This window comes from Eleutherodactylus coqui, chromosome 7 (assembly GCF_035609145.1).
Source record: "Eleutherodactylus coqui strain aEleCoq1 chromosome 7, aEleCoq1.hap1, whole genome shotgun sequence".
In the NCBI taxonomy this organism is placed as follows: Eukaryota; Metazoa; Chordata; class Amphibia; order Anura; family Eleutherodactylidae; genus Eleutherodactylus; species Eleutherodactylus coqui.
In genome coordinates this window covers 113,307,085-113,331,980 of record NC_089843.1, presented here as the reverse complement: position 1 = coordinate 113,331,980, position 24,896 = coordinate 113,307,085, and the positions used below count along the sequence as shown (strand labels likewise).

At 47.9% G+C, this 24,896-nt stretch overlaps 1 protein-coding gene across 1 annotated transcript in view; it reads left to right on the top strand.

Moving 5' to 3' along the window:
• ANXA10 (annexin A10) overlaps positions 1–24,896 on the top strand; it is a 103,142-nt gene that overhangs the window by 11,156 nt on the left and 67,090 nt on the right. The window contains exons 2-3 of the mRNA XM_066573556.1: positions 4,669–4,753; positions 24,775–24,869. Coding sequence (XP_066429653.1) covers positions 4,669–4,753; positions 24,775–24,869 — 180 coding nt within the window. The remainder of the gene's footprint in view (positions 1–4,668; positions 4,754–24,774; positions 24,870–24,896) is intronic.

Sequence of the window (24,896 nt, the reverse complement as noted above, 5' to 3'; positions counted from 1 at the left end):
TTAGGGCTTTCCATTTCTCTATTCTGTTTTTGAAACATAGAAACTGAAGTAAAACAGAAATAAATGGGTCAGTTTCTTCCCCCATTGATTTCAATAAGTTTTTTAAAATAAGGGAATCCGCACCGCAACACCGGTTTCTGCCGGCATTGCCGCGACAGATTCGCTGTCCTGTGTGGACGAGATTTTTCACAAATCTCATCCACATGGCTGGCTAATCCTGGAAAGAAATTTCCGCGGCAATTCCGCCCTGTGTGAACCCAGCCTCACTCTTCTGGTAATCTGAATACAAGCAGTGACAATACAGAACAATGTATGCTATACTATAACCTTTGTATTTAATGTACCATGCATATTAATCAGTATGTGGATGGCAATATGCCAATGAGTTTGTTTCCATAGTATTTTAATTATTTCATTTTGTGCTACTAGAATCTAATGGCATAAGTGTCCCATGTTATCTACTAATGCAGATTTAAATGTAACAATGCAGTTACCGTTCTCAGCATGTTAGAAATTAGCAGTGATTGGTATATTATAGTTTACATAATGGAGGCCAATATCGAACTGGCTGCTATGCTTCAATGCACTTTTTTATTTGCACTTTTAAAATGTTTTCCATTATTCTAGTAAATAGTACGTACACTTTTCTTTGGCTTTTATACTCTTGTGTGTTTTGTGTAAAGGTCAGTAATCAGTAAAATAATGGATAGTAGTCAGTCCATCTGTCATCCTAATAATAAACAGACAATATCATGCATTGTACAGTGAGGGATTTATACAGTATTTTGTATTGTGAATCCATTAATGCTTAAACAAAAGAACGTAACAATGTTGTAAAAGACTAATTCCTTAGTTGGGGCCTTAAAGGCTGTGGACAACTTTGGGGGCAATTTTTTACTCAAATGAGGGCTCAGTCACACGGGCGCATCGGCATCCGTACATTGGCGCCGATGCGCCAGTGTGACTGCAGGAAGGAGACAGACGTACCTGAAGACGGCCGTCTCTCTGCAGCACCGGAGGAAAGAACACATGACCGGCAATGAAGCCGGTCACATGTTCTTTCCTCCAGCGCTGCAGAGAGACGTCCGTCTGCAGGTACGTCTGTTACCTTCCTGCAGTCACACGGGCTCATCGGCGCCGGTGTACGGATGCCGATTCGCCCGTGTGACTGAGCCCTGAATGTAGTTTGAGCTGAAAATCATTTTTGCTATAAGTTTTAATTAACAAATTTGGACCATTTGTTTTCTGCAGCTTCTTTATATCACTGTATATGGACATTTCAGTCTAAATCTCAATAGGAGAGCAGTCAGTGAAACTGGACTGACTGCTTATTTTCCCTCTGCTCTCACTTCTCCTGCACATTATTATAAGCCAATTTATGGCCCTAACAAACTTCATCTTTATTGTGTTCATAAATTAGTCGATGAAAAGTGCAGGAGAGGAGAGATAAGGGCTGAAAACCATCATTTTAGGCCTTACTGATGGTTCTCTTATTGAGACTTAGGGCTCTTTCACACGAGCGTATATCAGCCGCCGTTTTCATGGCTGGCTGATATATGCTAAGTGTGAGGTGTAAAAACTTGCCGAAAGGTGCACAAATCTAATGTTTGTGCGCCCGTTCAGATGGCATGGGCCCCGGCACATATAAGCCGTTGCTGCCATGCTGTCGCCCCTTCCCCTCGCGGGCTCACCTCCTCTCTCCGGCTGATTGCAATGGGAGGGGGCAAAGCTAAGCACTCCCCCGTCCCACCTTCTCCCATTGCTGGCTGCGGACAGGGGTTGGGGAGGGGGCAGGAGCCTAGCTGCCATTGCAATAAGCCGGAGGGGAGGAGAGAAGAGGGAGGGAGTTTAGCAGTCACGCTGCTAAACTCCCTCCCACCTCTCCTCTCTGGCTGCTGTCATTGGCTCCCATAGGAGCCCATGCAGTGACCGATGTATTCCGGCCCAAAAGATAGTTCCAGGACTATCATTTGGGCCCGACGTAAAAACGCCCGGCGCTATATTGGCTGTCCGGGCGCTTTTACGTTGCAAGAATGGAATCCAATGCATCAGATCACAGCTAATATCCAGCCGATATACGCTCATGGTAGAGAGCCCTTAGCCTGCAGTGTCTATATGCAGTGATAAGCAGAAGCTGCAGAAGACAAAGGGTCGTTAGAATATCACAGTAATTTCTATTTTTTACCTCACAGATAGGCATTCACATCCATATCATTTCTAGGTGAATAGCCTTTATTGGATTAGAGTTATTAAAGCTATCATAAACTAAATAGGCAAAATAAACCATTCCACGTTAGAATACGCATAACAGTGTTATAATGTGGATTGACAATGCCATGGATTTAGTTTATTGTACTTTGTATATGGCTAGTTTTGTGTCTTACTTTATTTTTATTGCTTAAAAATAATGTATCCCTGAATATTTCTGTTTTTTTTTTACTAATAAGTTTTTTATATATTTTATTTTAGCTTTTCATTTTCCTCAACAGATAGGTGTTGGGTGTGGGGTTAAAAATTTGTATTATGTTTTCTCATTTTTATCAAACTTAAAAAAAGAGAAAAGTAATAGCTTTGTGTTGATTAAATATTACATGTGTTGAGAGAAATTGCAATGAAAATGTAAAAATGTTTATTTTCTCTAGAGGTGTTTTCATGGACATTGCAAAAAACTTATACAGGGTTAAAATAAATAAAAATTGTATACACACCTATCCCAGATGCTCCCCGTCCAGCGTTGCAGTCTCAATGCCCACCATACAGAACTCAAAAGAAGTGGCGGGCGGTCACAAGCCATTCATGATGATTCTTAATGGCTACTGAAGCCTGTGAGTGATTGAGTGGTAACCTGCACAATGAATGGCACGTCACCGCCCGGCCCACAACGCATTTTGGGAACTGGATCCCTCTTTTTCATGCTTGAAGAAGGAGTCTCCAGTTACCAAAATGCGCTGCTCTGTTTTTACCCTTTCAATAAATTATCTTTAACCCCTTTGGATCCTGCACTTTAGGGCTGAACTAAAAATTCTTGGATTGGTTTTTATACGTATTGACTCAGATCCTAGCTGGGTGACAGGATCATGCAGCTTCCCACTCCTAATATAAAGTGCTGAACAGAATGGGCACAAGGTACCTATAATGTCACTCTTCCAATTCTATTTAGATTGAAAGCTCTTATGAACATAGACTTCTCTCTTTTGGTTGCATTATTTGTTTAATTAGTTTCTTGTTCAGGAATGTAATTCACCAGTGGCTACTCCCTACTATTATTCCCTACTCTGTTCCACCATGTCTCTAAAAAGACAGAAGGTCTCCAATATGAGTTATTATATTTCCTTCAAGTGTAACTGTGAAATATTGTGTTGAGTTATGCTTTACTAATGTGATACCGAGGTATATTGCACTATTCTCGCCTAGATATCTGCTTAAGGGCTCAGTCAGACGGGCGTTTTTTCGCGCGATTTGCGGATCGCATGACGGATGCGCATCCGCAAATCGCGTGACCGGTGCGCGCAAGTCGCCCGCAAATCGCCCGAAAATCTGCTCCTAGCCGCGTTTCATTAGAAACGGGCCGGAGCTGTCCAGCGCAGTGCATTCAATGGAGACGGCAATACAGCCGTCTCCATTGAAAGCAATGCGCTGCGGGCGAGCCCGGGATGAATTGTCGGTAAGGGCTTAAATATATAAGCCCTTACCTGCAATGCATCCTAAAATGTGTTAAAATAAAAAAATATATATATACTCACCTTCTGCCGGCAGCCGAAGCTCCGCGCGGCCGTCCTGCAGTGGGTGTGAAAGGGGTGTGAGTCAGACCTGCCCCCTGATTGACTCAGCGCTGAGCCAATCAGAGGCATGCCTCACTCACACCCATTCATGAATTCATGAATGGATGTGAGTCAGACCTGCCCCTGATTGGCTCAGCACTGAGAGGCAGCAGTCACTCACCCATTCATGAATTCATGAATGGGTGTGTGAGTGTTTTCAGCCTCTGATTGGTCAGGGCTGTGACCAATCAGAGGCAGATCATTCAGCAGGCGGGGATTTTAAAGCCCCGCCGGCTGAATAGTGCCGAGAAGCAGTTCAGGAGAACTGACAGCGGCCGCGGCTGGACTCCGGCTGCAGCGGAAAGGTGAGTATACAATTTTTTTTTATTTTAACACATTTTAGGATGAATTGCTGGGAAGGGCTTATATATTTAACCCCTTCCCGACAATTCACCCCGCGCACGCCGGCAGCCCATTGCTTTCAATGGAGCAGCTGTATTGCCGCTCTATTGAATTCAATGGGCAAACATCGTTCTTCTCTGCCACAGCTGTTACAGCTGTGGCAGAGAAGAATGATTTGTCTTCTATATGTTCTCAATGGGGTCGGCGCTGCTGCCGCCGGCCCCATTGAGCGCATATAGAGAAGAGAACAGGAATCGCAGATCGCAGATAGGTGCGATCTGCGATTTTTTGCTCTATAATTTATCGGACGAGCGCATAAAAAGCGCTCATGTGTCCGATACCATTGCAAAGCAATGGTTTTTAAAAATCGCCGGACGCATGCGCATGCGCAAATCGCGCAAAAAAACGCCCGTCTGACTGAGCCCTTACTGTGCATTTTCTTTATTGATCCTGTGATATCTCTTTGATCGCCTGTCTAATTATTCTTTATAATTTGATATTTCAGCAGGTCCAGGGGACAATATTCGCAATCCCCAACTTTGATTCAATGGTGGATGCACAGTTGATTGGAGGGGCTCTACAAGGATTTGGTCTGTATTATATTGTAATGGTAAAATATATAATAATTATGTTTCATGTACAATATGAAAATAGTTTCTGAGATTGTCCTTTATTAAAGAAGCATTCCTGTGCAAAACATTTTTCTATCCCTACTCCACTCACCTGATAGCCGGTCGCATTATGTATGTCTGCTATGTGTATAGTATGTTGCAGTCACTTCCATGCAGTGTGGCCTCCTGCCTGATGCTTATCAGGCACCATCTTGATGATGCTTTCACTTTCACTGCATTCTGTGCTATCAATCCAATAATGCATCAAAACAGCATTATATGAGCAGCTAGAAACTGTACCCTCTTTGCCTGCTGAGAGGACAGTGTAAATATCATTAACCTCTACACTCACCTAAACAAGCAAAAGACCATAAGTTTACAGTCATGGAGGATGAACTATCATCTTCTTTATTATAACTATGTGACAGAAGCCTCTAATTATCAGCAGTAATGTGATAGGAGTTACTGCCCCTCCTAAGAACAGCATGAGTGATATAGTCCATGTAATTTCATTACACAGGAAGTTCTGGTGACTTAACTCTAGTGACCCCTTGAGAGAACAGAAAGGCAAGTAATTCCCAGGGGTCACCATGTGATCACATTCCCTAACTAGGGGGCTGGTTACATATTGAATGAAAAAAAATCATGGAAGTGTGTATTTAAATGCGTATATTGCTCTTAAAATATGCTGAATTAGAATATACTTTTAAAACCCCAAATTGTCACACCCAACAATGTTTAGAAATTTAAGTGGTAGAATTCTGTACCACACACAAGTGCCAGCCTTATGCCCCTTTCATATCTCTGGAGGGGCTCAAGGTGATTTTCATTGTTTGGCTTTATCCTTGGACCTGAACAATGAAAATACCCTGAGCTGCAGGATTCAGCATATATCATAGCAGAAAGGCACCAAGCAGACCCCCATAGATTATAATGGGGTCCGCCTGGCTTCCAGCATTCCAACCAACATTTTACCAGATGAAACAGTATGGCATGATGCGCTATTTTGTCCAAGATTTTCTACCAGAGGCTCCAAATGGAACTTCTAATACAGATGTAAAAGGGCCCTTCGATGCCTAGCATATCAGAAGGGAATAAACCCAATAAGCGCTCTGCATCCAGGATGCAGGTTAAGACATTCGAAATACCAGAAGCAGGGAACCTTCAAAGCCTGGCTAAAACACATTATTACTAGAGATGAGCGAACGTATTCGTCCGAGCTTGATATTCGTGCGAATATTAGGGTGTTCGGGATGTTCGTTATTCGTAACGAGTACCACGCGGTGTTCTGGTTACTTTCACTTTCCTCTCTGAGACGTTAGCGCGCTTTTCTGGCCAATTGAAAGACAGGGAAGGCATTACAACTTCCCCCTGCGACGTTCAAGCCCTATACCACCCCCCTGCAGTGAGTGGCTGGGAAGATCAGATGTCACCCGAATATAAAAGTCGGCCCCTCCCGCGGCTCGCCTCAGATGCCTTGTGAGTTAGATGAGGGACAGTGCTGCTGGTACCGGAGCTGCTGTAGGGAGAGAAATCGCAGTTAGTGTAGGCTTCAAGAACCCCAAAGGTCCTTATTAGGGCCAGTAATACCTGTGTGTTGGCTGCTGTTAGCAGTGATTTTTTTTTCTCTCAAAATCGCCTCTGCAGAGCGTTGCACCCGGCATTAGGGACAGAAGTGTTGGATAGGCAGGGAGAGTGTTAGGAGTGAGTGTAGCCTTCAAGAACCTCAACGGTCCTTTCTAGGGCCATATTTAACCGTGTGCAGTACTGTGCTGGCTGCTGTTAGCTGTGCTGCATTTTTTTTTTTTTTCTCAAAATCGCCTCTGCAGAGCATTGCACCCGGCATTAGGGACAGAAGTGTTGGATAGGCAGGGAGAGTGTTAGGAGTGAGTGTAGCCTTCAAGAACCTCAACGGTCCTTTCTAGGGCCATATTTAACCGTGTGCAGTACTGTGCTGGCTGCTGTTAGCTGTGCTGCATATTTTTTTTTCTCAAAATCGCCTCTGCAGAGCATTGCACCCTCCATTGATACTACAGGGAAAGAATTGTGTAGGCAGGGCCACAACACAGTTATTATTCATTGAATATACGCAGTGGGTCCTTTTGGTGTAAAAAAAGGGAAAATAAATCTATTTGTCCTGCCTCTGTCCGTCCTAAGGGCTGTGGACACGTGTGAGCTGCGTGTACAACGTTAAAAAATCAGACGCACCCAGCTACGGTTTACTGCTGGCTTCGCCATTTGCTTTCCTTAATTGGGAAAAAAATACCTGCTCTGCCAGAGTTATAATAACTCTGCTACCCTCAAGTTCTGTGACACATTAGCAGGGCCACAGCACAGTTATTAAACTTCTCATGTTCATTGAATATACGCAGTGGGTCCTTTTGGTGTAAAAAAAGGGGAAAAGAAAACTATTTGTCCTGCCTCTGTCCGTCCTAAGGGCTGTGGACACGTGTGAGCTGCGTGTACAACGTTAAAAAATCAGACGCACCCAGCTACGGTTTACTGCTGGCTTCGCCATTTGCTTTCCTTAATTGGGAAAAAAATACCTGCTCTGCCAGAGTTAATAACTCTGCTACCCTCAAGTTCTGTGACACATTAGCAGGGCCACAGCACAGTTATTAAACTTCTCATGTTCATTGAATATACGCAGTGGGTCCTTTTGGTGTAAAAAAAGGGGAAAAGAAAACTATTTGTCCTGCCTCTGTCCGTCCTAAGGGCTGTGGACACGTGTGAGCTGCGTGTACAACGTTAAAAAATCAGACGCACCCAGCTACGGTTTACTGCTGGCTTCGCCATTTGCTTTCCTTAATTGGGAAAAAAATACCTGCTCTGCCAGAGTTAATAACTCTGCTACCCTCAAGTTCTGTGACACATTAGCAGGGCCACAGCACAGTTATTAAACTTCTCATGTTCATTGAATATACGCAGTGGGTCCTTTTGGTGTAAAAAAAGGGGAAAAGAAAACTATTTGTCCTGCCTCTGTCCGTCCTAAGGGCTGTGGACACGTGTGAGCTGCGTGTACAACGTTAAAAAATCAGACGCACCCAGCTACGGTTTACTGCTGGCTTCGCCATTTGCTTTCCTTAATTGGGAAAAAAATACCTGCTCTGCCAGAGTTAATAACTCTGCTACCCTCAAGTTCTGTGACACATTAGCAGGGCCACAGCACAGTTATTAAACTTAGATTATTCATTCACTAGAGGCAGTGGGGCCTTTCGTTTTCAAAAAAGGGAAAAAATTATATTTGGCCTGCAGTCTTGCGCCAATTTATTTCCTGCCTGTGAAATCAAATCACTGGTAATACAGCATGCTGAGGGGTAGGGGTAGGCCTAGAGGACGTGGAGGGCCAAGTCAGGGTGTGGGCACAGGCCGAGCTCCTGATCCAGGTGTGTCGCAGCCGACTGCTGCGCGATTAGGAGAGAGGCACGTTTCTGGCGTCCCCACATTCATCGCCCAATTAATGGGTCCACGCGGGAGACGGTTATTAGAAAATGAGCAGTGTGAGCAGGTCCTGTCCTGGATGGCAGAAAGTGCTTCGAGCAACCTATCGTCCACCCACAGTTCTGCGCCGTCCACTGCTGCAAATCAGAATCCTCTGTCTGCTGCTCCTCCTTCCTCCCAGCCTCCTCACTCCACTCCAATGACACCTGCTCAGCTGCGTGAAGACTCCCAGGAACTGTTCTCTGGCCCCTGCTCAGATTGGGCAGCAGTGGTTCCTCTCCCACCAGAGGAGTTTATCGTCACTGATGCCCAACCATTGCAAAGTTCCCGGGGTCCGGGGGATGAGGCTGGGGAATTCCGCAAACTGTCTCAAGAACTTTCTGTGGGTGAGGAGGACGATGACGATGAGACACAGTTGTCTTGCAGTCAGGTAGTAGTGAGGGCAGTAAGTGCGAGGGAGGAGCGCACAGAGGATTCTGAGGAAGAGCAGCAGGACGATGAGGTGACTGTCCCCACCTGGTGTGCAACGCCTACACAGGACAGGTCTTCAGAGGGGGAGGCAGGGGCAGCAGCAGGGCAGGTTGCAAGAGGCAGTGCGGTGTCCAGGGGTAGAGGCAGGGCCAGACCGAATAATCCACCAACTGTTTCCCAAAGCGCACCCTCGCGCCATGCCACCCTGCAGAGGCCGAGGTACTCTAAGGTCTGGCAGTTTTTCACAGAGACGCCTGACGACCGACGAACAGTGGTGTGCAACCTTTGTCGCGCAAAGCTCAGCCGGGGAGCCAACACCAACAGCCTCACCACCACCAGCATGCGCAGACATATGATGGCCAAGCACCCCACAAGGTGGGACGAAGGCCGTTCACCGCTTCCGGTTTGCACCCCTGCCTCTCCCCCTGTGCCCCAACCTGCCACTGAGATGCAACCCCCCTCTCAGGACACGGGCACTACCGCCTCATGGCCTGCACCCACACCCTCACCTCCGCTGTCCTCGGCCCCATCCACCAGTGTAGTTCAGCGCACCGTCCAGCCGTCGCTTGCGCAACTGTTGGAGCGCAAGCGCAAGTACGCCGCCACGCACCCGCACGCTCAAACGTTAACCGTCCGCATAGCAAAATTCATCAGCCTTGAGATGCTGCCGTATAGGGTTGTGGAAACGGAGTCCTTCAAAAGTATCATGGAGGCGGCGGCCCCGCGCTACTCAGTTCCCAGTCGCCACTACTTTTCCCGATGTGCCGTCCCAGCCCTGCACGACCACGTCTCCCGCAACATTGTACGCGCCTTCACCAACGCGGTTACTGCCAAGGTCCACTTAACAACGGACACGTGGACAAGCACAGGCGGGCAGGGCCACTACATCTCCCTGACGGCACATTGGGTGAATTTAGTGGAGGCTGGGACAGAGTCAGAGCCTGGGACCGCTCACGTCCTACCCACCCCCAGAATTGCGGGCCCCAGCTCGGTGGTGGTATCTGCGGAGGTGTATGCTTCCTCCACTAAAGCACCCTCCTCCTCCTCCTCCTCCGCAACCTCTGTCTCGCAATCAAGATGTGTCAGCAGCAGCATGTCGCCAGCAGTCGGTGTCGCGCGGTGTGGCAGCACAGCGGTGGGCAAGCGTCAGCAGGCCGTGCTGAAAATACTCAGCTTAGGAGATAAGAGGCACACGGCCCACGAACTGCTGCAGGGTCTGACACAGCAGACCGACCGCTGGCTTGCGCCGCTGAGCCTCCAACCGGGCATGGTCGTGTGTGACAACGGCCGTAACCTGGTGGCGGCTCTGCAGCTCGGCAGCCTCACGCACGTGCCATGCCTGGCCCACGTCTTTAATTTGGTGGTTCAGCGCTTTCTGAAAAGCTACCCACGCTTGTCAGACCTGCTCGTAAAGGCGCGCCGGCTCTGCGCACATTTCCGCAAGTCCCACACGGACGCTGCCACCCTGCGCACCCTGCAACATCGCTTTAAGCTGCCAGTGCACCGACTGCTGTGCGACGTGCCCACACGGTGGAACTCTACGCTCCACATGTTGGCCAGGCTCTATGAACAGCGTAGAGCTATAGTCGAATACCAACTCCAACATGGGCGGCGCAGTGGGAGTCAGCCTCCTCAATTCTTTTCAGAAGAGTGGGCCTGGTTGGCAGACATCTGCCATGTCCTTGGTAATTTTGAGCAGTCTACCCAGGTGGTGAGCGGCGATGCTGCAATCATTAGCGTCACCATTCCTCTGCTATGCATCTTGAGAAATTCCCTGCAAAGCATAAAGGCAGCTGCTTTGCGCTCGGAAACGGGGGCGGTGGAAGACAGTATGCCGCTGGATAGTCAGGGCACCCTCCTGTCTATTTCTCAGCGCGTACAGGAGGAGGAGGAGGAGCATGAGGAGGATGAGGAGGAGGGGGAAGAGACAGCTTGGCCCGCTGCTGACGGTACACCGGCTGATTGCCTGTCATCCTTTCAGCGTGTATGGCCTGAGGAGGAGGAGGAGGAGGAGGAGGATCCTGCAAGTGATCTTCCTAGTGAAGACAGCCATGTGTTGCGTACAGGTACCCTGGCACACATGGCTGACTTCATGTTAGGATGCCTTTCTCGTGACCCTCGCGTTGCACGCATTCTGGCCACAACGGATTACTGGGTGTACACACTGCTCGACCCACGCTATAAGGAGAACCTGCCCACTCTCATTCCCGAAGAGGAAAGGGGTTCGAGAGTGTTGCTATACCACAGGACCCTTGCGGACAAGCTGATGGTAAAATTCCCAGCCGACAGCGCTAGTGGCAGAAGGCGCAGTACCGAGGGCAAGATAGCAGGGGAGGTGCGGAGATCGAGCAGCATGTACATCCCAGGCAGTGCAACAGTCTTTAAGGGCCTGGACAGCTTTATGGCTCCCCACCAAGACTGTGTCACCGGTCCCCAGTCAAGGCTGAGTCGGCGGGAGCACTGTAAAAGGATGGTGAGGGAGTACGTAGCCGATCGCACGACCGTCCTCCGTGACGCCTCTGCCACCTACAACTACTGGGTGTCGAAGCTGGACGCGTGGCCTGAACTAGCGCTGTATGCCCTGGAGGTGTTTGCTTGTCCTGCGGCTAGCGTCTTGTCGGAGAGGGTGTTTAGTGCGGCTGGGGGAATCATCACAGATAAGCGTACCCGCTTGTCAACCGACAGTGCCGACAGGCTAACACTCATCAAGATGAACAAAGCCTGGATTTCGCCAGACTTCTCTTCTCCACCAGCGGACAGCAAGGATACGTAAGCAATACGTAGGCTGCACCCGCGGATGGAAGCTACGTTCTCTCTCACCATCCAAAACGGGGACATTTCTGCTTCATCAATCTGTGTCTAATATTCCTCCTCCTCCTCCTGCTCCTCCTCCTGAAACCTCACGTAATCACGCTGAACGGGCAATTTTTCTTAGGGCCACAAGGCTCACTCAAATAATTTTTCTGAACAATTTTTAAAAGTTTCAATGCGCTTAAAAGCGTTGGAACTTTAACTTGAACCAATTTTTCGTTACACTGGGCTGCCTCCAGGCCTAGTTACCACTTAAGCCACATTAACCAAAGCGATTAATGGGTTTCACCTGCCCTCTTGGCTGGCCATGGCCAATTTTTTGGATGTACATTAGTACTGTTGATACAGCAATTTTTGTGGGCCCTCGCCTACAGTGTAATCAAATAAATTTTTAGCCCACCTGCATTACAGCTGACGTTACCTCAGCTGTGTTGGGCAATGCAATGGGATATATTTATGTACCGCCGGTGGCTTCCTGGCACCCACCCAGGCAGTGGGTCCACAGGGAATTATAAATGCATTTGTTTCCACTTGTAAAGAACCCCAGTCTGACTGGGGCATGCAGTGTGGGCCGAAGCCCACCTGCATTAAGCACGACATTACTACCTCAGCTGTGTTGGGCAATGCAATGGGATATTTTTGTGTACCGCCGGTGGGTTCCAGGGAGCCACCCATGCTGTCGGTCGACAGGGACTTCACAATAGGGAGTTGTACCTGCCTGTGTCTATGAATTAAAAAGCCCGGTCTAACTGGGGCATGCAGACACCTGGACAGAATGAATAGTGTGTGGCACATAGGTTCCCCATTGCTATGCCCACGTGTGCAGCTCCTGATGGCGGTGGCACAGGATTCTATTTCTCATTGCTTCTGTACAGCATTGTGGGCTATCGCCCCGCCCCTTTTAAAGAGGGTCGCTGCCTAGCCGTGCCAACCCTGTGCAGTGTGTGCCTGCGGTGCCTCGTCATGGCAGACGCACTTCTAAATAGACATGAGGGTGGTGTGGCATGAGGGCAGCTGAAGGCTGCGCAGGGACAGTTTGGTGTGCGCTGTGGGGGGGAGGGGGGCGGTTGGGCAGCATGTAAGCCAGGAGAAGTGGCAGTGGAGTGTCATGCAGGCAGTGATTGTGCTTTGTTGAAGGTAGTGTGGTGCTTAGCTAAGGTATGCCATGCTAATGAGGGCTTTTCAGAAGTAAAAGTTTTTGGGAGGGGGGGGGGGCCCACTCTTGCCGGTATTGTGGCTTAATAGTGGGACCTGTGAACTTGAGATGCAGCCCAACATGTAGCCCCTCGCCTGCCCTATCCGTTGCTGTGTCGTTCCCATCACTTTCTTGAATTGCCCAGATTTTCACACATGAAAAACTTAGCGAGCATCGGCGAAATACAAAAATGCTCCGGTCGCCCATTGACTTCAATGGGGTTCGTTATTCGAAACGAACCCTCGAACATCGCGGGAAGTTCGTTTCGAATAACGAACACCCAAGCATTTTGGTGTTCGCTCATCTCTAATTATTACTTATCTCAGCAGTAAAGTCTACAGAGTTTCAGTACTATACCACCAAAATGTGTACACTTGGCAGTCTCAATAGGGCAGCTACATTAAGAAGCCTTTCACTTATTGCAACTATGCATGATATACACTTTAATAAGGTTCTCTGTAACTCCAATATTGATAACCTAACCTTAAGATTGGTCTTTATTATCTGATCATGGGGCCCTTTGATTGGAATCCCTGCAAATCAACTGTTTGAAGAGACCATAGCCCTTGTGTGAGTGTTGCAGCCTCTTCTCTGGCTAGTGACATGATCCATTCACCCAATGGCCTGAGAGTAGCTCACTTCCACTCAAGTGAATGGGATTGACTCCTATACTAGACACTGCCGCTACAAAATATGCAATGCTATACCTGACATACAATGAAAAGGCCTCTTCAAACAGCTGGACGATGCAGGTCCTGAGTAGTGGACCTCCACTGATTAGCTATTGATGGCCTATTCTAAGGATAGGTGATCAAGACTGGAGTCCTAGAAAACCCCTTCAAATCAACGTAGTCTCTTCATATTTGCTGCATGCTCTTACTGTCAAGGGTTCCAGTATACTTGACAGAACAATTACTACAGGCTCTAGCACTATTCCTGCTGTCATAAATACCGAATTCTTGACGGAAATTTGATGGTTTCCATTATAAGTCAAAGTGATTCATTTGTGAAACAGATACATTATAGCTGTCAGGAACAGAAGCCATGACGTTAGAGTAAAATGGCCCAAACAACTGCAGAGTCTTCAAGAAATATTACAGAAAAGAAAGATGCTTTAAGGTTAGATATTGTAATTAAACAATCAGTAATATAAATGTGTTTTTAAAACCTACATTTCAGCCCCCACTTCACTTCATCAGCCCAAGATGCCTATCATTAATGATTCTGAAATGAGTCTAGCTTTAATTGTTTCTGTTATTTAGTGCACTTTTTGATAACTGATCATTTTAAGCACTTTAACAAATGTTCCACACAACACTCCATCTACAAGGAATTTAATAGAGTTTAATTACTAGGCACTGTATGCTAAAGGCAAAAATGTGGCTCATCTGAGATACATTCAGTTTATAGTTTAAATGATGCATCTCCATTGAATTTTAATCGGGTATATACGAATGCTAGGCAGAGTTATAGGCAATTATAAATTTAGACATCTCATTAGCAATTTATTCTCAGCACAGATCAAAAGTTGTGAGCTATAAATTAACCAGCTATTCTTTTATGCAGAGATAAACATGTACGTACAGTGTATACGAAATTTATGGCCAAACACAATCTGATGTCTGCACTACATAAACTATTCTTCGCGCACAACGCTGTGTATCATTATGGTAAATGGCACAGGAAGAGATATTTTGTAACGGACCCTTCCTCCTTAAATTCTAGCGATTTAGAGAATGACTTTGTTCCCTACTATCTTTCACTCTATCATTTTGATCAAGGGAAAACTTTATAAGTTGCACTATGAAAGATTAAAGCTTATGCATCTTTATGCCTCAATTATGCACTTAATCTTCCACAAGTAAAGAGATGGAAAAGGCATTTTACTGAATAATTTTCCTATTAAAAATCAAGCTTCTATATGCTTTAATGTGTTTTTTTTGGCAAAAACTATTGATGATCTATCTTCATGATAGGTCATCAAGAGTTAATTTCTGGGGACCTGCCACTCGGCTCCCTGACAATGAGCTGATCTCCTGGCCTGGTGTCATCAGTGCAGCAAGCCATAGTGAAGGGCAGCAGAAGTACCCTAGTTGGCTTCACTTACATTGACATCAATGGGAGCTGAAGCGAACTATTATACTTCCATGTCCGTCCCTGGTGTTGGAGGCAAAAGTGCCGGAAGTGTAATAGCCAGCTTCAGCTTCCATTGATTTTAATGGAAGTGAAGCCAACTAGGGCATTTCTGCTGCCATCACCTATGACGCACGTTCGGCCCGCTGCACTGACAGCGCGATCAGTTCATCACCTAAATGGTGGGTCCCCAGTAGTTAACTATTGATGACCTATCCTGAGGATAGGTTATCGATAGTTTTTGCCCGGAAAACCTCTTTAAAAGGTATGTGTTGTCAGAAAATAACCTATTGTTTAAATTAGGTTTTTTATGTTAACCCCTTCCTGCTGCAGGCCTTTTTTGTTTTTTCATTTTTCCTACACACTTTCAAAAAAATCATACAGTTTTTTATTCTTTTGGGGATATAGCTACACAAAGGCTTGATTTTGGCTGGACAAGTTGTATTTTTTTCAATTTTACCATTGAATTCAATAGGAGCTATGCCTGCAGTAGCAACCTGTGCCGCTGTGCTGCGGTTTAGTGCAATCTGTTTCCTGTCTGTAGTGACAGTGACATCAGGAATCAGCTGATCAGTGGGTATCCAGAGAGGCGGATCCCGGCTGATCATCTATTGATTGCGAACAAGTTATCAATCAATAGAAAAAAAAATCCCAGACAACCCAATTAAGAGCTCATGTCAGTTTTCTTTGAATTAATAGGAGCTGGTTAAATACTTGCATGTAGCCATTATCTAGTGCTTTGTAAAGATGCAGATTTCCATAATGTCCCATTACTTATATATTTCTGCTAGCCTTGGAAGAACAAACATGCTAGTATATACCGATTGTTACTGAGCACTAGTTTTTCTACCACCTCCGCATAAATACAAATAGTGTTTAGAAGAAGATATAATTTCTGTTAAATAGTTATAGTAGTTGATTTGCAATTATCAGATGCTTATTTGTAAATCTGGATGAGGAAAAAACTTCTTACAGATTGTCATAATGGACAAAAATGGAGTGAATGGCGACTATGGAGCCTCCAATCTACATATATACAAAGTTGTGCATATATCTCTTCAATTCCGTTTGTGATCAGTACCTATTGAATAGAATTGTGTATTTATCCTTCATTGATTTGGCAAATTCAATGAAAGTAAACATTTCCATATTTCCATACTTCATCTTATTATCCATACAATCAGGACTCAGTCCAGGCCAAAACCACTGGGCATTACCCAGTGCATGTACAAACTGTAACATTTTCTATTACAGTTCAGTAATTATACTAGCAGAAATTAGAATTGTGTATAAATGTTATTGATAGATTTTTAAGGTTCAAAGTAGTAAAAACAAAGTTATAGGTTTCTTTTTATTACAATAAAATTATAATAATATTATTTTATCAGGTTTGTGGCACTCCTGGTTTTGCTTTACAAATATTATAGAACTCATTTGCTATTTATTTAAAGGGATTTTGTCATCAGGTTCATGCTACCTTAAATAAAGGCAGCATGAGCCTGGGACAGGAATGCCTGTTGCCCCGCTGGAGGTTTTATCTCGAAATGATCCATCATTTCAGAATAAATGGACTCGGAGCTTGACTCGGAGCTGAACTCTGAGTCATGGGGGCGGACCACATCAGCCTCTCCCCGCCTGCTGCATGAAGATTGACAGCTTTCTCCCTATACCCCAGTGTATAGCACAGATATAGCATTAAACTCTTTGTGGCTGCATCCTTTGTGTATGATAATAAGTGCTGCGGAATAAGTTGGCGCTATACAAATAAAGATTATTCTAAGATTATTATTATAAAAGCTTCCTGTGTCATTGCAGTATGTTAACTAGAGATGAGCGAGCACCAAAATGCTCGGGAGCTCGTTACTCGGGACGAAATTATCGCGACGCTCGGGGGTTCGTTTCGAATAACGAACCCCATTGAAGTCAATGGGCGACCCGAGCATTTTTGTATTTCGCCGATGCTCGCTAAGGTTTTCATGTGTGAAAATCTGGGCAATTCAAGAAAGTGATGGGAACGACACAGCAACGGATAGGGCAGGCGAGGGGCTACATGTTGGGCTGCATCTCAAGTTCACAGGTCGCACTATTAGGCCACAATACCGGCAAGAGAGGGCCCCCCCCTCCCAACAACTTTTACTTCTGAAAAGCCCTCATTAGCAATGCATACCTTAGCTAAGCACCGCACTACCTCCAACAAAGCACAATCACTGCCTGCATGACACTCCGCTGCCACTTCTCCTGGGTTACATGCTGCCCAACCCCCCTGCACGACCCAGTGTCCACAGCGCACACCAAAGTGTCCCTGCGCAGCCTTCAGCTGCCCTCATGCCACACCACCCTCATGTCTATTTATAAGTGCGTCTGCCATGACGAGGAACCGCAGGCACACACTGCAGAGGGTTGGCACGGCTAGGCAGCGACCCTCTTTAAAAGGGGCGGGGCGATAGCCCACAATGCTGTACAGAAGCAATGAGAAATATAATCCTGTGCCACCGCCATCAGGAGCTGCACACGTGGGCATAGCAATGGGGAATCTATGTGCCACACACTATTCATTCTGTCAAGGTGTCTGCATGCCCCAGTCAGACCGCGGTTTTTAATTCATAGACACAGGCAGGTACAACTCCCTATTGTGAAGTCCCTGTGGACCGACAGCATGGGTGGCTCCCTGGAACCCACCGGCGGTACATAAAAATATCCCATTGCATTGCCCAACACAGCTGAGGTAGTAATGTCGTGCTTAATGCAGGTGGGCTTCGGCCCACACTGCATGCCCCAGTCTGACTCGGGTTCTTTAGAAGTGGAAACAGATGCATTTATAATTCCCTGTGGACCCACAGCATGGGTGGGTGCCAGGAAGCCACCGGCGGTACATAAAAATATCCCATTGCATTGCCCAACACAGCTGAGGTAGTAATGTCGTGCTTAATGCAGGTGGGCTTCGGCCCACACTGCATGCCCCAGTCTGACTCGGGTTCTTTAGAAGTGGAAACAGATGCATTTATAATTCCCTGTGGACCCACAGCATGGGTGGGTGCCAGGAAGCCACCGGCGGTACATAAAAATATCCCATTGCATTGCCCAACACAGCTGAGGTAGTAATGTCGTGCTTAATGCAGGTGGGCTTCGGCCCACACTGCATGCCCGAGTCTGACTGGGGTTCTTTAGAAGTGGAAACAGATGCATTTATAATTCCCTGTGGACCCACAGCATGGGTGGCTCCCTGGAACCCACCGGCGGTACATAAAAATATCCCATTGCATTGCCCAACACAGCTGAGGTAGTAATGTCGTGCTTAATACAGGTGGGCTTCGGCCCACACTGCATGCCCCAGTCTGACTGGTAATATGTACCTTAACAGTAACCTCGTTGGTGGTAATGTGGTGGTGACTGCGGACCTGGTAGCGCGGTTTTATGTAGTTGGTTTTCGGAATGTGGCCAGGATTAAGTGGGCCGTGGCGGGGGGATGGTGATGGTGCTCTCTTGTTGTGTCGTTAAAGGTGAAATTCTTGGACTGCCACCAGACGGACCAATGCAAAGGTATTTGCCAAGAATGTTTTCATTGTTGGAGGAGGAGGGGGATGTTTTGGAGGCACTATGTGTCCTCTACACGTGTCCGTGGTTATATGCACCTTAACAGTAACAGCGTTGGTGGGAAATGGCCTCGCCGCCATCATGTCTTTGTGAAGCCTCTGTTTCCACACCCCAGTGACATACCATTAGCAGCGGTATAGGCAGAGCCCAGAATTATTAACATTTCAGTGGTAGCATTAGGGACAGGCCCCACTAACATATCACTAGCAGCAGTTTAGGGAGATAACAGTCTCTTTCACATTTCAGTAGCTGCAGTATAGACAAGGCCCCAGTTACATTTATGTAGCTAAAGTGTAGGCCAACCCCACACACCTTTCTGTACCATGAGTGCAGGCGAAGAACATAGAAATTACTATGATTGATTACACTGTAGGTGAGGGCCCAAAAAACTTGGTGTACCAACAGTAGTAATGTACCTCAGAAAAAATTGGCCATGCCCAACCAAGATGGCAGGTGAAACCCATTAATCACTTTGGTTAATGTGGCTTAAGTGGTAACTAGGCCTGGAGGCAGCCCAGTTTAACGAAAAATTGGTTCAAGTTAAAGTTTCAACGCTTTTAAGAGCATTGAAACGTATAAAAATTGTTTAGAAAAATTATATGAGTGAGCCTTGTGGCCCTAAGAAAAATTGCCCGTTCGGCGTGATTACGTGAGGTTTCAGGGGGAGGAGCAGGAGGAGGAGGAGGAATATTATACACAGATTGATGAAGCAGAAATGTCCCCGTTTTGGATGGTGAGAGAGAACGATGCTTCCATCCGCGGGTGCAGCCTACGTATTGTTTAGGTATCGCTGCTGTCCGATGGTGGAGAAGAAAAGTCTGGGGAAATCCAGGCTTTGTTCATCTTTATGAGTGTAAGCCTGTCGGCACTGTCGGTTGACAGGCGGGTACGCTTATCTGTGATGATTCCCCCAGCCGCACTAAACACCCTCTCTGACAAGACGCTAGCCGCAGGACAAGCAAGCACCTCCAGGGCATACAGCGCGAGTTCAGGCCACGTGTCCAGCTTTGACACCCAGTAGTTGTAGGTGGCAGAGGCGTCAGGGAGGACGGTCGTGCGATCGGCTACGTACTCCCTCACCATCCTTTTACAGTGCTCCCGCCGACTCAGCCTTGACTGGGGAGCGGTGACACAGTCTTGCTGGGGAGCCATAAAGCTGGCCAGGGCCTTAAAGACTGTTGCACTGCCTGTGCTGTACATGCTGCTCGATCTCCGCACCTCCCCTGCTACCTGGCCCTCGGAACTGCGCCTTCTGCCACTAGCGCTGTCGGATGGGAATTTTACCATCAGCTTGTCCGCCAGGGTCCTGTGGTATAGCAACACTCTCGAACCCCTTTCCTCTTCGGGAATGAGAGTGGAAAGGTTCTCCTTATACCGTGGGTCGAGCAGTGTGTACACCCAGTAATCCGTAGTGGCCAGAATGCGTGTAACGCGAGGGTCACGAGAAAGGCATCCTAACATGAAGTCAGCCATGTGTGCCAGGGTACCTGTACGCAACACATGGCTGTCTTCACTAGGAAGATCACTTTCAGGATCCTCCTCTTCCTCCTCCTCCTCCTCAGGCCATACACGCTGAAAGGATGACAGGCAAGCAGCATGGGTACCGTCAGCAGTGGGCCAAGCTGTCCCTTCCCCCTCCTCCTCCTCCTCCTCATGCTCCTCCTCCTCCTCCTGAACGCGCTGAGATATAAACAGGAGGGTGCTCTGACTATCCAGCGACATACTGTCTTCCCCCGGCTCTGTTTCCAAGCACAAAGCATCTGCCTTTATGCTTTGCAGGGAACTTCTCAAGATGCATAGCAGAGGAATGGTGACGCTAATGATTGCAGCATCGCCGCTCACCACCTGGGTAGACTGCTCAAAGTTTCGAAGGACCTGGCAGATGTCTGCCAACCAGGCCCACTCTTCTGAAAATAATTGAGGAGGCTGACTCCCACTGCGCCGCCCATGTTGGAGTTGGTATTCCACTATAGCTCTACGCTGCTCATAGAGCCTAGCCAACATGTGGAGCGTAGAGTTCCACCGTGTGGGCACGTCGCACAGCAGTCGGTGCACTGGCAGAGTAAACCGATGTTGCAGGGTCCGCAGGGTGGCAGCGTCCATGTGGGACTTGCGGAAATGTGCGCAGAGCCGGCGCACCTTTACGAGCAGGTCTGACAAGCGTGGGTAGCTTTTCAGAAAGCGCTGAACCACCAAATTAAAGACGTGGGCCAGGCATGGCACGTGCGTGAGGCTGCCGAGCTGCAGAGCCGCCACCAGGTTACGGCCGTTGTCACACACGGCCATGCCCGGTTGGAGGCTCAGCGGCGCAAGCCAGCGGTCGGTCTGCTCTGTCAGACCCTGCAGCAGTTCGTGGGCCGTGTGCCTCTTATCTCCTAAGCTGAGTAGTTTCAGCACGGCCTGCTGATGCTTGCCCACCGCTGTGCTGCCACGACGTGCGACATCGACTGCTGGCGACGCGCTGCTGCTGCTGACACATCTTGATTGCGAGACAGAGGTTGCGTTGGAGGAGGAGGAGGAGGAGGGTGCTTTAGTGGAGGAAGCATACACCGCCACAGATACCACCACCGAGCTGGGGCCCGCAATTCTGGGGGTGGGTAGGACGTGAGCGGTCCCAGGCTCTGACTCTGTCCCAGCCTCCACTAAATTCACCCAATGTGCCATCAGGGAGATGTAGTCGCCCTGCCCGCCTGTGCTTGTCCACGTGTCCGTTGTTAAGTGGACCTTGGCAGTAACCGCGTTGGTGAGGGCGCATACAATGTTGCGGGAGACGTGGTCGTGCAGGGCTGGGATGGCACATCGGGAAAAGTAGTGGCGACTGGGAACTGAGTAGCGCGGGGCCGCCGCCGCCATCATACTTTTGAAGGACTCCGTTTCCACAACCCTATACGGCAGCATCTCAAGGCTGATAAATTTGGCTATGTGGACGGTTAACGCTTGAGCGTGCGGGTGCGTGGCGGCGTACTTGCGCTTGCGCTCAAACACTTGCGCTAGCGACGGCTGGACGGTGCGGTGCGAGACATTGGTGGATTGGGCCGAGGACAGCGGAGGTGAGGGTGTGGGTGCAGGCCAGGAGACGGTAGTGCCTGTGTCCTCAGAGCGGGGTTGGATCTCAGTGGCAGGTTGGGGCACAGGGGGAGAGGCAGCGGTGCAAACCGGAGGCGGTGAACGGCCTTCGTCCCACCTTGTGGGGTGCTTGGCCATCATATGTCTGCGCATGCTGGTGGTGGTGAGGCTGTTGGTGGTGGCTCCCCGGCTGATCTTGGCGCGACAAAGGTTGCACACCACTGTTCGTCGGTCGTCAGGCGTCTCTGTGAAAAACTGCCAGACCTTAGAGCAACTTGGCCTCTGCAGGGTGGCATGGCGCAAGGGTGCGCTTTGGGAAACAGTTGGTGGATTATTCGGTCTGGCCCTGCCTCTACCCCTGGCCACCGCACTGCCTCTTGCAACCTGCCCTGCTGCTGCCCTTGCCCCCCCCCTCTGAAGACCTGTCCTGAGTAGGCGTTGCAAACCAGGTGGGGTCAGTCACCTCATCGTCCTGCTGCTCTTCCTCAGAATCCTCTGTGCGCTCCTCCCTCGGACTTACTGCCCTTACTACTACCTCAGTGATAGACAACTGTGTCTCATCGTCATCGTCCTCCTCACCCACTGAAAGGTCTTGAGACAGTTCCCGGAAGTCCCCAGCCTCATCCCCCGACACCCCGGGAACTTTCCAATGGTTGGGCATCAGTGACGATAAACTCCTCTGGTGGGAGAGGAACCACTGCTGCCCAATCTGAGCAGGGGCCCGAGAACAGTTCCTGGGAGTCTTCCCGCTCCTGAGCATGTGTCATTGTAGTGGAGTGAGGAGGCTGGCAGGAAGGAGGAGCAGCAGCCAGAGGATTCGGATTTGCAGCACTGGACGGCGCAGAACTGTGGGTGGATGATAGGTTGCTCGAAGCACTTTCTGCCATCCACGACAGGACCTGCTCACACTGCTCATTTTCTAATAAAGGTCTCCCGCGTGGACCCATTAATTGGGCGATGAATGTGGGGACGCCAGAAACGTGCCTCTCTCCTAATCGCGCAGCAGTCGGCTGCGATACACCTTGATCAGGAGCTCGGCCTGTGCCCACACCCTCACTTGGGCCTACGCGTCCTCGGCCACGTCCACGTCCTCTAGGCCTACCCCTACCCCTCAGCATGCTGTATTACCAGTGATTTCCCAGGCAGGAAATAAATTGGCGCAAGCCTGCAGGCCAAATAGAATGTTTCCCTTTTTTTTTTAAAGGGAAGGCCCACTGACTATATTCAATCAGATAAGATTAGAAATGTGTTCCACAGAACTGCAGTGTTATATGAAGTGCAGCAGAGCGGTGATTTTTCCCAGGCAGGAAATAAATTGGCGCAAGCCTGCTGTTAAACGTAGCTGGCTGCGTATGATTTCTTTACGTTCTCCACCCACCACACACGTACCCAGAACGCTGAGGACTGTCAGAGGCAGGCCAAATAGAATGTTTCCCTTTTTTTTTTAAAGGGAAGGCCCACTGACTATATTCAATCAGATAAGATTAGAAATGTGTTCCACAGAACTGCAGTGTTATATGAAGTGCAGCAGAGCGGTGATTTTTCCCAGGCAGGAAATAAATTGGTGCAAGCCTCCAGGCCAAATAGAATGTTTCCCTTTTTTTTTAAAGGGAAGGCCCACTGACTATATTCAATCAGATAAGATTAGAAATGTGTTCCACAGAACTGCAGTGTTATATGAAGTGCAGCAGAGCGGTGATTTTTCCCAGGCAGGAAATAAATTGGCGCAAGCCTGCTGTTAAACGTAGCTGGCTGCGTATGATTTCTTTACGTTCTCCACCCACCACACACGTACCCAGAACGCTGAGGACTGTCAGAGGCAGGCCAAATAGAATGTTTCCCTTTTTTTTTTTAAAGGGAAGGCCCACTGACTATATTCAATCAGATAAGATTAGAAATGTGTTCCACAGAACTGCAGTGTTATATGAAGTGCAGCTGAGCGGTGATTTTTCCCAGGCAGGAAATAAATTGGCGCAAGCCTGCAGGCCAAATAGAATGTTTCCCTTTTTTTTAAAGGGAAGGCCCACTGACTATATTCAATCAGATAAGATTAGAAATGTGTTCCACAGAACTGCAGTGTTATATGAAGTGCAGCAGAGCGGTGATTTTTCCCAGGCAGGAAATAAATTGGCGCAAGCCTGCTGTTAAACATAGCTGGCTGCGTATGATTTCTTTACGTTCTCCACCCAGCACACACGTACCCAGAACGCTGAGGACTGTCAGAGGCAGGCCAAATAGAATGTTTCCCTTTTTTTTTTTAAAGAAAAGGCCCACTGACTATATTCAATCAATAATATATGTCTTCTGGCCCTGCCAACACAATTCTGTCCCTGTAGTATTACTGCAGGGCGCAATGCTCTGCACAGCCGATTTTGAAAAAAAAAAATGCAACATTGCTAACAGCAGCCTGCACAGTACTGCACACGGTTAAATGTGGCCCTAAGAAGGACCGTTGGGGTTCTTGAAGCCTACACTAACTCCTAACACTCTCCCTGCCTACACAATTCTATCCCTGTAGTATTACTGCAGGGCGCAATGCTCTGCACAGCCGATTTTGAAAAAAAAAAAAAAAATGTGCAACACTCCTAACAGCAGCCTCCACACTACTGCACACGGATAGATGTGGCCCTAAGAAGGACCGTTGGGGTTCTTGAAGCCTACACTCACTCCTAACACTCTCCCTACAGCAGCTCCAACACAACAGCACTTTCCCTCAGCTAACTCACAACGCATCTGAGGCGAGCCGCGGGAGGGGCCGATTTTTATACTCGGGTGACATCTGATCTCGCCAGCCACTCACAGCAGGGGGGTGGTATAGGGCTTGAACGTCACAGGGGGAAGTTGTAATGCCTTCCCTGTCTTTCAATTGGCCAGAAAAGCGCGCTAACGTCTCAGAGATGAAATTGAAAGTAACCCGAACACCGCGTGGTGCTCGTTAAGAGTAACGAGCATCCCGAACACCCTAATATTCGCCCGAGCATCAAGCTCGGACGAGTACGTTCGCTCATCTCTAGTGTTAACTATTCATGCAGTCCCATGAAAATCCGCACATCATGATTTTACAAGATATTTTACAAAATGACTTAGCTCCTTTAAGCTAAATACCAAATGTGAACATAGCCTGAAACAATTAAGCTGCTACAAAGTCTTGTGGGGAAAACTAGCATTGATATACAGTAATCATTTATTGTACATTCTGAATAAGAAACAAGGCCATGTGAAGACATGTACAGTGGTGGTGAATGACATCTAGAATACAACTAATGTTAACTGTGTTATTCCTCTCCAGGTTGTGACAAAGACGTCTTGATTGATGTTATCACCCAACGTAGCAGCGCACAAAGAATTATGATTACAGAGTCCTATGGGAGTTTGTATGGAAGGGTATAATATATCTAAATACCTTGTATT